This window comes from Oryzias melastigma, linkage group LG14 (assembly GCF_002922805.2).
Source record: "Oryzias melastigma strain HK-1 linkage group LG14, ASM292280v2, whole genome shotgun sequence".
Taxonomy (NCBI): Eukaryota; Metazoa; Chordata; class Actinopteri; order Beloniformes; family Adrianichthyidae; genus Oryzias; species Oryzias melastigma.
Window position 1 is genome coordinate 19,451,640 of NC_050525.1, and position 16,881 is coordinate 19,468,520.

The 16,881-nt window shown below is 35.5% G+C and overlaps 1 protein-coding gene across 1 annotated transcript in view; it reads right to left on the reverse strand.

The window, feature by feature from the left end:
- Positions 1 to 10,469: 10,469 nt before the first annotated feature.
- The window catches only part of LOC112142958 (transcription factor COE1), a 95,979-nt gene continuing 89,567 nt past the window's right edge, over positions 10,470 to 16,881 (reverse strand). Inside the window, exons 12-17 of the mRNA XM_024266655.2 lie at positions 16,332 to 16,397; positions 16,071 to 16,233; positions 14,986 to 15,168; positions 12,974 to 13,171; positions 11,592 to 11,660; positions 10,470 to 10,703 (exon numbers count right to left, since the gene is read on the reverse strand). Of these exons, the coding sequence (XP_024122423.1) occupies positions 11,593 to 11,660; positions 12,974 to 13,171; positions 14,986 to 15,168; positions 16,071 to 16,233; positions 16,332 to 16,397 (678 nt within the window). The 3' untranslated portion in view covers positions 10,470 to 10,703; position 11,592. The remainder of the gene's footprint in view (positions 10,704 to 11,591; positions 11,661 to 12,973; positions 13,172 to 14,985; positions 15,169 to 16,070; positions 16,234 to 16,331; positions 16,398 to 16,881) is intronic.

Sequence of the window (16,881 nt, forward strand, 5' to 3'; positions counted from 1 at the left end):
CACAAAAAAAAACTTAAAAAATAAATATGAAAGAAATGCATTATGAGTTGGTGAACAAAACAAAATTTCAGGAAAAAACATTTAAAAAAAAGAAAAATAAAATTAATTTCCCGAAAACAAAATGAAATATGTGTAAAAAATATATTTGGGAAAACAATTTTAATTTCCTGTTGACAAAAAGAAATGTTGAAAAAACATTTCAGAAAACAAAATTCAATGTTTTTCATTTTTTAACATTTCTTTTTTATCTTCCAGATTTTTTTTTCTGAAACGTTTTTTTTTTTAATTTATCATTTAATTTTGTTTTCCCAGAATTAATTTGGTTTTCTGACATGTTTTTAATGTTTTAACATTTTCCTTTGTTTAACAGAAATTACATTTGTTTTCTGAAATGTTTTTTTTCTTTTTTTACTTTCAAGAAAGTACTTTTGGTTTTCTAAACATTTTTTCTTTTTCTTTTTCTTTGTTCTTTCTTACAGTTTGGTCTCTGAATTTTAGTTCTTCTTTTAAAAATGTAGTGCTGTTTTATTGTTCTTGTTTTGCATTTTAACATTTTTTTTTGTCGTGATCTTTAAAATGCTTTTTGTGTCAAGTGATTTGCCCATCAGGACCACCGTATCGCTTCATGGAAAATAACTTTTGGTTAGAATGATGGCCAAACCTCATCACCCAATCAGTGATGTGTCATAGTACCTACCTGTTCCAGTTTCCATAAAACCGCTAAATAAATTCATACAATTTTAGAAAATATCAATAAATTCTAGAAATCAAAATACAATGTTAGAAAAAAAGAAACAAAAGAAGAAACTGGATACTGGTTATCATTATTTAATCAGCAATGTCCTATAGTACAGTAGCTGTTTGTTTTCTGAAATTGGAATAAAGTTCTGATTTCTGGAATTTTGTTTTGATTTTTAAAATGTAAGATTTTTTATATTATTGATGTGATTTGGACTTCAAGGCCACTGTTTCCATAAACTTTCAAATACTATTGCCTTTTGCTAACACCTGTTCTGTTGAACTGCAGACAGTTTCATTTGGATGCTTTCTAAATGGTCCCTTCAACTTGTAAAGTCTTATTTTTTTGATCATGGAATTTTTTTAACCTGCTTCAGCCTTAAAGTGATTCAGAATAGTGTTTTGGATTTCTGTTTTGATTTTTTCCCCCATTTTTCTTCCCATTTCTTATGGATTTTACGTGCATGACTTTTACTTTGGGGTGGAGCTCTTAGATGCTCAGAGAAGGAGTATCTAAACTTCTGCTGCATTTCTGAACTTCCCTATTTGAACGTTATCCTGTTTTGAGTTAGATCACCAAGTTTTCTTTATAATGAGGTGCTGCTGTGGGTCATACGCATTGAAAGTAGCGGTCATCCAGCATTAAGCAAAGCCGGGTGACATCATTCTTCAGCATATTTGCTATGTACACTCATTCTTGGGCATTAGATCACTGATGCTGTCACTTTCCTGGAACAGGAGGTGATAACAGCAAGTGGTAAATAATGGGGACACAAAACAAAAATCCACTTTTTTGTCAGAAATTAAGCAAAATTGTAAATTTTTAAGATAAATAACAGCATTTAAAACTTATTTAAGCCTGGTTTAAAAAAACAAGGATTCAAATCTTCCACTTTTATAAAAATAAATGTATAGACTTCAATCATGAGAGACAGAATGTACAAAAATACCTGGAAATAACATTGTGTATATTTTAAGTTTGCTACTTCCAGAGATGTTTTGTTTTAACAACAACTGTCTTCTGCTTGATTTCCATAACAATTTAATGACTTTTTTCACATAATATTGCATCATATTTTAGTTGATTTTTTTTTCCCAAGTTTTCTTGAGAAAATTGGTCAGTTTGGTCTGCATGTCATAAATATTTCATTTTGCATCATAGCAATTAAAGTGCTTCACTTCTTGTGTGATTTCACGCTTCGCTTCAAAACAAAATACCAACAAAGGCGTGTTTACTACAGCCGATGCTATGTCTTCATGCCATTCCCCTCAGAGTGATAATCTTTAGCAGCACACGGTGGAATGGATGTTCTATTTATGTCTTGCCATGCAGAAATGTCACCATGGAAGTGTTTCCAACTCATCCGTCCTTGTTGCTCCTTGATGCTCAGCAGGTTTTCATCCAACTCTTATGTTTATAAACCATCCAAATATACTTAATTGCATGCATTGCTGCGTTGTAAACTACAATAACACGGAACATATGTGACCTTGTAAATGTTGATGTTTGGTGTAGATATATTTTCATTATATTTATCACCAATTTGTGATGCATTTGTGTAAAATAGGTAGAAAAGTTAGTCATGATGTAACAGTTACAAAGTTAATGAAAGCTTTGTCTAAATTAGTTTGGAACTAAAGAATTCCACTAGGTCCATTTTATGTATTTTTTGTAATTTTAAGTGTTAGAGGAGGAACGAAAAATGGATAAAAGAAGAGTCGGATGTGAAAATATTCAAGGGAAAAGCGTTACTTGGGGAAGAAAGGAAAGATGATTGTTTAGAGCTTTCACAAGTCCCAGCTCAATTTCAAACCCTCCACTTAAGTGAGTGTGCATGATTGTTGTGTGTTTGACTATGTGTTAAACTGAGTGTCAGTAGTGGCTGTGGAGTGTCGTCAGTGAAGAGTGTCATCCCCTCTACTTAACTTCAGTGGTCCTCATTCAGATGCGACGCTTTAATACTCACGTTTAGTTTATTTCTTTGGATCGGGTGAATCACACACCGACATCAGCTTTCTGCTTAAGATTTCTCCTGAAATAATTCATATATAGATTGTTGTTTTTTTATTTTAAGACTTTTTTCCTTTGTTTAAAAAAATATTTTGTGACAAGAAGCTGTTTCTGGTGTTTCTTTACCTTTTAAGCAATTCTTACTTAAAGGGGCCCTACCATGAAAATTCTACTTTTTGAGGTTTTAAATGCATTTTACTGTTCATTCCTCACTATAAAGAACCTCAAAGCGGTATTTTGATTCATTCATGCATTTAAGAGTAATCCTCTAAAAACCTGCACTGTCTGCAGCAGCCCCTCCCATACCCAGGAAAACGAGCGGTTGGAAACGTGCTGACGTAAAATCGATGCGAACAGCTCCCTCCAGGAAGAGTCTGTGATGTAAGCTCCGCCCCCAGACTACAACAAAAACACACCCGCTTTCTCTGCAGAGCTGTGGCACGAGCTAATACCTTCCCTTACCAGGAGCCGCTCCCGGACCCATCTTTCAATGTAGTCTCGCTTAGTTTCCAATTGGACCGAACTTCAGTTCACTCTGAGATTCCTCAGCAGAACAACTGAACCAAAACGGCCACCGTACCTGACAGTCACGTGATGTCAACATGGTAGAAATGTGGCGGACAAGTGTAGAGCATTAATTGTCATGTTATCCAAAAGGAAATAATTGTTCTGTTTACTTGTTTGAATGTTTATTTTAACACCACTGAAAGGGAGTTATTTGTTATAACTCCCTTTTCTATGTCACCAGGCTGCTGCCGTGACAGCTCTATTCCAGTTTCAACAGAATTCTCTTAAAAACAGTCATAACACAACAACGATGAGACACGGAAACTCATTAAAATGTGGTTAGCTTTGTTCATGATTGTATTTATGTTCAAAATTAACATTTTATCGAAGCTAATATCCATGATTCCACTTCCATTCAGATAAGCTAGAAACTATATTTGTATTATTCCTCGTTAGTACACAAATTTAGCATTTGAAATTAAAATTAAAATGATTAATTATCATTTGTCCAATTCCGTTTTTTTATCCATAGTAATGTTTTTTTAAAGGTCTTTATTTAATATCATTCAGCTCAGTTAATTTCAACATTTGAACAGTTTGTTTAGCTAAATTTGTCATTTAGCCTTGAAAGTTTTCCTTTTTTTACCAATTCAGCTTTCAGAATTTATAGCAGCATTTGCTTTTTATTTTTGCTCTAATTTTTGTGCATTTCAACAGTTATGTGTTTTAACACCTACATTAACATTTTGCTGGCCTACTAACATTTCCTGTCACTAATTTAGCAATTTCTGTTCTCTGACTTGTCATACACTATTAACACTAATTACCTGGTATCTATTTTATCCATTTTCCTCAATATAATACCAGTTTAAGGTTGTTTAATTTATGTTAGTTTAATGCATGTCAGCATATAATGAAAGGAACAAGCCCTGTAACTATATTCCTGATTTTGGGTCCGGCGGTGTGAGCAGAGCCGAGTCAGTTGTCGAAAGGGGTTTAGGGTGTGTGCATCTGTGTGTGCTTGGAGCTGTGTGTGCTTCTTTCTGATGGGGTTAAGTGCACCGGCAGTGGCGTGTAGTAATGGAGGAAGGATGAGAGGGATAAAAGAAAAAAAAATGAAGAGAGATCCATTAGCTAATGGATGTCTTCAGTCCTTGTTGGTCCTGGTTTGTCACATCCAGCAAACTGCAGGCCACAAAAGTCCAATCCAAGTGGAAATGAAAGCACAGTTTGGTGTTCCTCTTCTGAATGTGTGTGTTTAATTAAATAGAAGCTAATTGGTTTTAATAAGACATCTGTGGCTGCTCTTTGATTATGCCTTCAGGCGAGGAATATGAGTGTAACACCTCTCAGTGTTTTTCGCCGCTCCACACACAGCCTGCGGTCATGCTGACAGCAAAGTAAGACATGGCCTGATCTGGTTCATTAGAGCAGCAGGCCTCACTGGAGCGTTTGCATTGTTCACAAAGCCAGTGTGTGTAACCACATTGTTGGCAGTGCTGATTGCCTTGCTCAACAGCAGAGCTGCTGGAGACAAAAAAAAAGTTTGACATGACCCAAAAAGAATGAAAAACAGACACAAAATACATGTTGGAAAGTTGTGCAACATGCTGACCGGGAAGGACTGCAACTTCACAATCCTAAAAAAATGCTATCATGCATTTTTTATACGAACATTTTTTATTTTTATTCTTTTTCCAAATTTTGAGTTCTTATTTGAACCTTTTCTGAGGTTTATCTTTTGCTATTTCATGTTTTATTTCTCTTTATTCCATTAAAAAAATATTAGTGTAGCAAATTGTTGCACTCTGAATTTTTTGACCAAAAAACACTTTAAATATGTTGCTGTATTTAAAAAAATTCAAAGATTTTTTGCATTAAACAAAAATAATTAAAAAACAAACACAATGGCACAGATTTGTCTCCAAACAGAATTAAAAGCTGTTTTAAAATGGTAAAACAGTCGTGATAATCCTAAAATAACTTTTTGTTCTGCTCGAATTGTTGATTTTATTCAGAGAACCTTTAAAGAAAAACTCCGATCATCTTTTGATCTCTTTTCTGTGTTTTTTTTATTATGATTATGTTATTTTCTAGATAAATTTTATGCAGAGCAGCAGTCGTTCTATGGAAATTTGCCTCTGTGTTGATGTGGAGCAACGCCGCCCCTCTTCCCACCCTGGAGTGGAGCAGGAAGCTTGTTGCACTCCTAGTGTATTTTCTACATCACAAACATATTTTTTTTTTTTTTTTAAGCTGTATTTTTTTCTGTATGCTATAGATTCACAACAATTGAAATAAAGAAATACTCAGAAATACAATTTTAAGGTTAATTGTTTAAGAATTTAAACTGCTTTACTCCCAGGATTGTGGTCACTGACTTTTAGTTTGAGTTTAGTTGAAATTCATCACTTACTTAACACATTTCTTCTTTTTATTCCGCTCTTTACACAGAATCCCTGTTTAAATTAAAAAAGTATGTGGATTGTTTTATGTTCTACAATCTTTGGGAGTTTTAGATGATTAAAGTGAGCTGTTGATCAATTGGTATGTAAGAAATACTTCAATTAATGAGTAAGCTACATAACAGATTTAATGTGTTGAGCTGGAGAAAGAACTGCTCATGCTCAGTGTAAATGGTGAAAAAGCATTCTTAGGACGTGGATTGTCGTAACAGACCTTACTGAAAAAAATATGTTTAAAAATGTATAAATGGAAGCAGCTTTTTAAGAACAGTTTTTCAATAGGAACAAACACACGTGGACATAATCCACGAGTTTTTCTTTTAGAAAATCCAAGTTAAGTCTGAATCTTTGCATTGAAATCCAAATCTTAAATCTTAAGATGAACTTTCAAATCATTTCTAAATTCTGATATGTTGATATTTATCAACGTTATTTAACTATTTTCATATGAATGACATTCTTGGTGTTTCTAATTTTCCAATGTAAAAACCTCATAAAGACAGTTTTTATTTTTAGATCTGAGATCAATTACCTGGAGTTAAAAGTAAGAATAAATCAATGTACATTATTCAAATGTCCTAAAACACAAACCAGAAAACAGGTTCCTGCAATGTCCTGACTGAAGGTTTTCTGGGTTTATTTGATGAAATGCCTTTCATACTTTAACAGTACAGTACACTTTTATCAGTGTTCTTGTGTTTATTATACTACTTATTTTATATTTTAATGTTCAATTATTTTGAACAGTTTTAACTTTTTTATTGTTGCTTTTAATGCTGCAAGATTTTCTGAAATTGGAAAAAAAATCTTTGTCAATTCAAGATTATACAGAGTTTGTTTCTTTCTGTTTTTTGTTCAAAAGATTATAACGATTTCCTGCCTATGGAGTTGCTATTTTAAAGAATAAATTCCAGCATTAACACATCCATAACTTTACCTGAACTTTTATTTCACCAACTTTTTTCCCCGTCTGTGTGGCGCTTTTAATTTTATTAAACGCTTTGACTAAAAAAAACACGTTTTCACAGAAGATGAAAGAACTTTAATTAAATATAGTAAGAGTCCAAAAAGTTATTTTACACTCCAAAATAAAAAATAAAAAAACAAAATCAACATCATAATCTTTACAGTAGTTTCCTCTTGCTGTCCACACAAATACTGCTGATTTAAAGTGTGAATGATGTGTCGACATCTGTGAGCCTGAACGCAGACAAGCCTTAAGAAATGACGTTTTAGTTTGATGAACAAATTTGTTTTTGCATCTTCCTCAACAAAACCTTTTTATTCCCTCCTCCCTATATGAAGGTTAACCGGTTTAAAAAAACGTTGAGAGGAAAAACTAATGACTCACACATTCACACACACAAGCGTTCTGATCACACACAACAAAGTGGTCTCCAAGCCCATGATCGAGAAAAATAAATAGGTGGCTCATTTTGAGAAGGAGAACATGTTAAAAAAAACAATATAATAGCACAATAATGGAAGTATAAAATATTAGGACAGAAAAGCTGAGATGTAAAAAGGAAAAAGTGAGAAGAAGTTCCTTCAATACTTGAGCCTTCACTGAAAAGTTCTGTTTCACTTTCAAATCCATTACATGGAGGGAAAAACAAAAGAGAAAAACAAAAGATATTTGCATATTCTACATCTAAATGAATCAACAAATGCTGCTAAATGTAACACAAACTATACATAATACAATATGAACAATAAAATGATGAACATAGTCACTTAAAAACAAACAACAGAAAGACTTTTTATGGTTTGAATTAAATGAGAGTTCCAAGTATGGATTTTGACATACAGACACTTTAGTACAAAAGCAAAAAATGATTAACATTCAAGCCTGACAATTGATAACAGTTGTTTTTGTGTCTTCTTGAACAACAACCCTTCCAACAGAAGAGCATTAGGGCCATGGAGAGAAAAATCATGGGACAAAAAGAATTCTGACTTTTTCTTTGTCAGAATTCTGACTTTAATCTCAGAATTTTTACACTTTTTATCCATATTCCAACTTTAATCTAAGTATTCTGACTCTTTTTCTGATTTTTTTTCTTTTTTCTTCAGAATTCTGACTTTAATCTCAGAATTTTTACAATTTTTCCAAAATTCCAACTTTAATCAATTAATTTTGACTTTTTTTTTAGAATTTTTTCTTAAAATTTTGACCTTTTTTTCCAGAATTCTGAATTTAATCTCAGAATTTGGATTTTTTTCCCTAATACTTCTGACTTTGTTCCCATAATTTTGACTTTTATATCAGAATTTTGACTTTTTTCCTCATAATTCAAACTTATTTCAGAATGTTGACTCTTTTCCATGATTATGTTGGATTTTTGTTCAGAATTTTAATTTTTTCTCAAAAATTCTGATTTCTGTAAATTTTTTAGACCTTTTTTCATCCACGGCCCTTATCCTCCTCCATACCTTTCAGCCATTTTTCCATCCATTTTCCTGACCGCTTTGTCCCTTTCGGGGTCGCGGGGGTGCCGGAGCCCATCCCGGCCACTGATGGGCGAAGGCGGGGTACACCCTGGACAGGTCGCCAGTCTGTCGCAGGGCCTCAATCACACACACATTCACTCTCACATTCACACCTAGGGGCAATTTAGAGTCACCAATTAACCTATGAAGCATGTTTTTGGACGGTGGGAGGAAGCCGGAGTCCCCGGTGAAAACCCACGCATGCACGGGGAGAACATGCAAACTCCACACAGAAAGGTCCAGGCCGGGATTCGAACCGGGGCCTTCTCGCTGTGAGGCGAGAGCGCTAACCACTTGCGCCACCGTGCAGCCCTCAGCCATTTTTAAGACCTTAATTTCTTTCAGATTTTCGGTTAGAACAAATTTCTACAAACTCCGATTAGAAACAAGAGTATCCTGAGGACCAAAGACTTCATGGGATAAGACTCTTCAGGCATTTTGTTCGTCTGCTATAAGTTTTGGCAAAATAAAAAAAAAATGACAAAATTTTTGTAAACTGCAAGCACTACGGAGTGAGCAAAATCGTATACAACAAGCGACTACACTGCTGGCATTTTTAAGACAATATCCAAACATAATATTCAGTTAAAAAAAACAGCAGCATGACATCCTTTGTCATTTGAAAAATATGTGACTTTATGTTAAGTTAGTTTTGCACTTATTAGAAAAAACAAACAAACTAGAACTTGAGTCTCCTTGATATAAGGGAAGTTTTTTTCACATTTCATTATAAAAATGAACACAAGGATTCATGGGAAAAGCAATTTCATGAAAAAATATGTCCAAAAAATGCAGACAGAAGCTAACAAGAGAGAATGAGAATCTGTTTCCTGTGTAACTGAAATGTTTTAAAGGTATTGTTTTTTCATATATTGAAAACATGAATATTTGTCCCATTGAATTTTGTGATCAAATATTTTGTTTAAAGAAAAGCTGATTTTTGTTACTTCAAAAGATTCACAACAATAATTTTTATTAGGTTTGCAGTTTTTAGTTCCTAATCCGATGCTTTTTGTAAAAGTTGACCAATTAATGGAAGCAAAAAATAAAAATAAAATAACCAAAAGAAAAAAATAAAAGCATGATGTTGTTTTATATTAATCTTTGCTCCAGGTTTTGCTTTTCAGTGCTGCCTGTTGTTAATTTACCCTTCATAATCTTTTATACACAATTTGTGTTCAGGATGCATTCAAGAGCAATCAAACTCTACTTGACCTTAGCTAATAATTACTTTATTTAATAAATCAAATGTGACACAAGTGTGTCTTTGTTTTCTTTTTTTTTATCTTCTAATTTCCAACCATTGTCATTAAAGTTCGGATAAACTATAGTTTATAGTTTGACATCCCCCTGATGTTGTTCTTGTTAAACAATGGCATATTCTTTAGTTCTGAAGCAACTATGTAAACTTTTTAAAAAGTGGCTCTTTAAAACTTTTATTATGCATCATTTTTGTGCACTACAGCACTGCTGTTTATATATAAAAAAATAAAAAACAAGCAAAGTAGCTTATAAAACCAGAAATAAAAGAAGAAAGCAAGCAAAATTATAAAAAAACAACATATTTATAGGGAAAAATAAAAGTGAAGGGTTAATCTAACACAACAATGTCATTATCCTTTTAAATTAGTGGCTGACAGAATGAGGGAGGTATTGGAGTGGGTGTCTCAGATGTATCCATATGTAGAATTTTGAAACTTTGCTTCACTAGATCTACAGTAAGCACTTAAGAAAATCTATTTTCAGTATTTTAAAACTGTCTTAAACATTCGGCACATAGAAACAGCAGATTTGTAAGTGAATTGGATTTAGAATACTTCCTGGAAGTTCTTCAAACTCAAAATGAAAAAATCTAAGGCCTTAAATAAAATGAGTTAATGATGTGGAGAAGTTCTCAGTTTGTTGTAGATGAAGGCTTTTTTGTCAAAGAAATGTTTGGCTTGTCTGTCCAACTCTGAATAAATACTCCTTCTACTTCGTTTTGTCTCATTATCATAATCATCAGGTCTTCTTCACATTATATTCCTTCATTAAACAAAAACTTCATAAATAGAAAACGCCTCATGTAGGTTACAGTTAAAAAAAAGGATTATCACACATTTACTGTCACACACAAAAAAAAAGAAAAAAAATCCATCGATCACTCGAGAGGAAGTGACGATCACTTCCTGTGTCCATGGAGAGTCATCATGTTGGCGTGGCCATTCTCCTGTAAAAGCATTACGGTGTACAAAGTCTTTACTTGTTTTCTTGCAGAGTTTTTTTTTTTTGTTCTCACTCTGTTCTTCTCGCAGTTGTTCTGTGATACAAAGGGCCTGAGTTGGGTTTTGTTTTCTTCGAATCGGGACAGTTGCCTCCATCCCCGACCGGAGTCCGACTCGCACCGAATCCTCCCGCAGGATCGGCGAGAGTGTGCTTGTTTCAGCTCACACACATACACACAATCATGCAGTCACAGCTTTACATGGGTGGGACGATCATTCCTGGGATGGCTGTTGGGTGGAGAGAAGAAAGACATGAGTTTGGGGTGGGGGGGGAGTCAACAAAAAAAACTTTTAACTCAGCCAAATATTTTCATCATCATAAAAAAATCCCCTTGTAAATACATCAATATGTGTTCTCCCATCCGCACAGCTGTGACTGAGGCAACACTTTAAAGGCATTAAAGAATGAATCAGTGCAACATGCGAGACGCCTCACAAATACACATAGTTCTTTCTACTCAACAGAAGTTATGGCATGGCTGTATGTGCGCATCTGCAGTCTTTAAACCAGTGATAATGTGCAAAAAGCAAAGCACAGTCATGTTACCATGACTACGGCGTGTAATGATGCACAGGACTTAACTTGCAATCCAAATTAAATCAAAATGTGAAACTCATAAGTATCTCGGTCCAACAGCTGACATCGTCGACTGGTTCCCAGTTAGCTGTCAGTGTGCGATCACCCTGTGAGTGTGTGACAGAAGGAAATGTGTGCGTGTCAGCTGCGCTTTGAGGCTCCGCTTCGAGTTCCCACACCCCCGCACATGCTCACTCCACACCAACAGCTAAACAAAGTCTCTGATGTTGAGAAGTCAATTTTCCGTGCCAAATGTCTGTTTTTGTTTACGCAAATATACGACTTCCTTTCTTCCCAGCTTATCGCCAAAGGAGGGAGGAGTTACCAGGCAACCTAATGGCTCGATGTGCAACGTGTGATCGGTCGAGAAGTGGCAAAAGACGGAAAAGTGGGATTAAGGAGATTAAAATAGTGAAGTACGAAAGGTGTCTGGTTATTTAGAAAACAAGTCAGGAGCACGACAGACAATTTGGTACATTTAAGGAGCAAATCCATTAACTTGAAAGCATTCAAAAAAAAGAAGCAGCTGAGGAACATACTTCAGGTGAAGGCCAAGCCTTGTAGTGAGCCGGCCGTGGAGTACTTGCTAGAGTCCACAAATGTTTGATCTGGTAGAGAAAAGTAAAGGAACAGGAAAGGAAATGGTGAGGAAAGAATGACAGGAATAAGACAATAAAAGATTATTTAAATTGAATTGAGTTTTTTTTATGAATTCATAAAGAAGCTGTCTCCAGGCGCTACACAAAAAGACATGAAACTGAAGGAAATATATGAGGATTAACAGTGACCTGGCGTGAAAGTGTATTTTTGTTGCACCACTAATGTTAGCTTGGAGTTGTAGTGTAAACAAAGGGATGATGGGAAATCAGAGCAGGCTTACTCCAAGCCAACAGTCCCATCTACAACTCAGAGGCAAACTTCTACTTGACTCCTGCCGCTCTGCAGAAACTATGTCATAAAAAACGACACTGGTTATTTGATTTTGGCTAAAATAAAACAGCATAATCATAATTAAAAGACCACTGAGAACGCTTTAAAAATAGATCACAAGAGGACTGGAGTAGTAGGGAAAAATCGATTTGCCGATAAATCGCGATATTTCATTTGTCAGTACTTGTCATGATTTAAAATTTTGACAAGATGATATTTAATTCGTCATTATAGAGCAAATGCTGCGTCTTACCTTTGCTTTCCTTTTAAACTCCCAAAAGCAGTTCTTTATAGGACTTTATTTCCTCAATCATACTTCTAAAACCTTATTGGTTAAGGCACATTCAGTGTCTTTTTCTTATATTGAAAAATATGTTGTTGTGGAAAACAGACAATAGTGACTGTTCCCTTTATGAACTAATATTTCTTAATTTACCAAACGAAAAGCAGCAGGAATTTGCTTGGGTAAAAGCAGCTTGTATATGAGATACAGTTGCAGTGCATGATGTAATCATTAAATAAAAATATTTTTTTACCCTTTTATTAACAGGAAAGATGCATTAATAGTAGAGTTAGTAGAGTTTTCTCTAAGTTATAATCTTTAATGAAAATTGTGAAAAATTGTTCTGGTACAGTCTTGGGGTATATCGCGATATGTATCGTGAGACACATATCGCGATATGTATTGTATCGTCAGACTGTTGCCAGTACACACCCCTAGACTGGAGTGGGACTTTAACAAAACATAAAATCAACACATCATTATGGATATATTGTAAAATAATGCAAAGTATGAAAATCTCAACACTATGCTTTTACTTAAAGCAACATAAAATGTTTCTTTTGTGGACTAGTCAAAGCAAAAGACCATTTTTGAAGCCTAATGGTTCCGTGTTCATCCTCCTCAGATTGTTTCCTTCCAGGATCAATCGTATATCAATTACTCAAACACTATGACTTGTTGCCTTCAATGCTTGGAACTGTGAATTACCTTGGAGTCCGTTGCCGTTAGCACTTGTACATGAAGGCGGTGGAGAAGAGGAGGGTCTAACCACTGGAGCGAAGGCAGATTTCTGCTTAACTGCTGCTGAAACCATGTTGGCCGGGGAGAAGGAGAAAACGCCAGAAGAGGAAGAGCAGTTGGAAGGTAGAGAGGTGGAGGAGGCCATGGTGGGACTGGATGGAACAACTGTAAAAAGAGAGATCCAGGGGGTTGTCATTCAAATAACAAGTTTTATAGACTCTGCAAATTCTTTCCACAAATCTGGCAGTTATCTGTTTTCATCACAATCGCTGGGAACTTTGGCAAACAAGTGATAACATCTGTCCATTCTGCTGTTTTATCTCTTCTTCCCTGGCTCTCTTCTACACTAAGTGGAAGTACGATGCAATTAACCAACAGAAGGAGAGGAGGCGTGGCTGTCAGATGAAAGGCAGCAATGGACTGAAAACTAAACGGAGCTACAAGCTTTTGCTGGTGATTGTTTTTGAAGATTGCACTGCAGATACACCCTTGGGAAGTGACTTTTTTCAAATGTAAGACATACAGAGATTGTGTTTGCTTGCAGTTCCATACACAAACATTTAATTCAGCATATGCTGGTATAACATCTTGTTTAATGACTGCTTTTATACTGAAAAGAGTAAAAAAATGGGTCAGTGATGAAAAAAAACAAGTTCATTCATTCTGTAGAGAAAGAATCTATAACTTAACTCCTTCAGCACACTTACCACTGTCTTGCATCACACCTTCCTTAATTAAACCTCCTAATCAATTAGGATTTGAGCAAATAGAAGATTACAACTGTTCAACAGTCCGTGGTTGTTTTTGTTTGACTCTGTTCTTCAAGGATTAGGATGTCATTTCAAAGGGAAAGTCATGGTCTGCAGTCAGGCCCGATGAGCACACATCCTCAGAATGGAGTTTGACATTTTATTTCTCCAGGAGGACATTCAGAGGATTAGAAAACCACTTGATGGTTGCAAAAATGTCAAATACATTTCTTCAATCAATGGTATCGAGACCCATAAACCAGTTATTCATCCCCTGGACAATGAATCCCCCAACAGTGGCACAGATGTTGGTCTTTGCACCTTTCCCTGATAAAAACCTTTCTCATGGGAAAGTTGTCTTGACACTAAGATGAACTCATCCCCAGAGGTCTAATCTAAGATTTCCCAAAGTTGCTAAAGGGCTTACTCTCTGTGTAATATGACCTGAAGTTTATGTCTAGGATGAAGGACCAGATTGCGGTGTGGCACAATGGCTTTCCAAAGTACTCCCAAGTTTCTTTGTGGGTTTTTAAATAAGTTTTGTTATCAAATACAGTCAGAAATCTTAGAAATGGTCTTGATCAACGTGGAATGTGGTCTTGTTTGGTATTGCTGCAATAGTAGACGTAAAGTGAAAAGGTTTGAGTTCTCTGTTTTTGCTGATCAAAGTTTTACCAACAGTTTGGCATAAAATGGTCAAACTTGATGTGTTGCTGCTTCGGGAAAAATATTACAGTTAATTAAGTTAGTTTAATGTTTTTGCTCACCTTTCGGCTTATCATATCAATGGTCACCTTACGAATCAGTTTACACTGATTCACACATTTGATTGGCAGAGTTTTACAGCGGTGCCCTTCCTGACCCAACCCTGTATTTTACCCGGGCTGGGGACTGGCACAGGGAAATCCATACTCGGAGCCCTCTATGGCTACAAATAGGAAATAAGTTGAAGGATCTTGGCTAAAGACCCAGACTAGAATAAGCTCATGAAACAAACCCTGGTTTTCCATGTGCCAGTGTCACACACAGTCAACTGAGCAATCCAGCCACAGGTAAAATGAGTTTAATAGCCTCTAATAACAAGGTCACTTGCATAATCTGAAAGCTTTTCTAACATTTTTTGCTTCTATGAAGTATGGTAGTTAAGATATAGTAAAACAAAAGTCAGAAAATGGGCACATTTGAAGTGTAAAACTCAAGTTTTTGTGAATGATGTGGGCATTTACTCACTAGCATAAGGCGAGTTAGCTGCAGAACCATTGAGGAAAGTGGGCGAGCCTCCAAGGTTGGTCATGCCGGTGTTGTTGGTATAGCCGTTCATGGTGCTCGTGACTGAGGAGTAACTGGTTTGTTGAGGTGTGGAGCTGGGGACGTAACCGTGAGGCGACACACTACTGCTGCTGCGCACGAACCCTGCAGGATATAGGAAGACGAAACAAAAAAAGGGTCGTCCATGACACTGGAACAAACTAGGGGTGTGTGTTGGCTAGAATCTGGCAAGACTGTATCGCGATATGATACATATCACGATATACTGAGACTGTGTCAGAACAATTTTTGACTTGTATGGCTTAGAAAAAAAACTAAGTAATACTAAGTAGTATATATCTCATAGAAACAAAAACCGCAAGGCTGACTGAACCAATGAGACTGAACTTTTAACACAAGCTGGTTCTTGCAAGATTTTCTTGTTTTGATGCGTGTAGACCAAAGCGGTCTGGGGTTTAGGTGTAAAACTAAAGTAAGACGCTGAAACACGCTCATAAAAAATTTATTAAATATCATCTTTTTAGAATATTAAATTGATCCAAGTATCGCCAAATGAAAGATTGCGATATATCACTGAATCAATTTTTCCAAACACCCCTAGTGAAAAACTCATGATGTTTTCTAGAACTAGATATCAATAAAACATACGATTTATTGCATTTTTTGCCTTTTTCTTTGATACTTTTTCATGCATACGGCCTCAAGAGAAATATAAATGTAAATACATTTTTTGAGATTCCAATATAAACAAACAACAGTGTATCATCTTTTAAAAAATCTGACATGACGTTTTGACTGGGAGGGAGTCAGAGCATCTGGTTGAAACCATGCAAACTCCACAAAAAACTGATGTAATTATATGAAATTCATTAAAGATTAAAAGCCTAAACAGACTTTTCGACTGTGTGCTTTTGCATTTTTAAAGAAGTTTCTGTCTGGAAATGAGTTAAATTACTGTCCCTCAGCAGGTTTTATAATCTAACGTGAAGTTTCAGCCAAGAAAGCAAAGGATGTGAATAATGTGGAGTTTTTTTTCTTTTCTTTACCTTGGTTGCCTTGAGAGGGTTCGGAGACGTTGACGGACAGCTGCCCGGTGAAGGAGTTGACTCCCATCATTCCAGTGTGAGCTGAGCCGGAGAGCTGGGTGTGTCCTCGAGGAACGCTGTATAAGGCTTCTGCAATATCGGCTGCTCGCTTCAGGATGATCTCCTCCAGGAAGAGGAAAACAATAATTACAATAATAGCAACAGAGTACGGTCCTCCCTTTTTTTTTTTCCATTTGAACACTTGCACGTCGGAGTCCTTACCTGGTTATTATGAGGCATCCCATAAAGCGCTTCCACTAGATCGGCCGCTCTCTTCAGAATAACCTCCTAAAATGGAGAAAAGTTTTGAAAAATCTGAGTTTTTCTATTGCTTTGTCTTTAATGTATTTTTGTATGTATTGAAAAACACATTTACTTAAACTGCTCAAGTAAATGCTGTCTTCCATTCCACTTGCAAAAAAAAAAACCCTTCAACACATCATCAACATATTTCCCTTTCACCACTTCATCATAAGAAAATAAATTGCTCGTCACTTCTTTTAAAAGTGGAGATTAGCTGCTGTCAGCCAGAAAGCTTTTATGGTTCTTAATGACCTCTTGAAGTGACAGGTATTTAAAATATGCTCTAAAGTAAATCTAAAGTGCTTTGCTTCATTGCTTTTCGAACCAGCGCAGAGTCTTAGTAAAATCCTGTTTGGTTTTGAGGTTTTTTCTTTTATTAGACTAAAGTTAGCGTGGAATTCGAAGGATCCTCCATAATGTATAAAAATAACATAAAGCTCAATATCAATGTATTTTTTTATTTTTACCA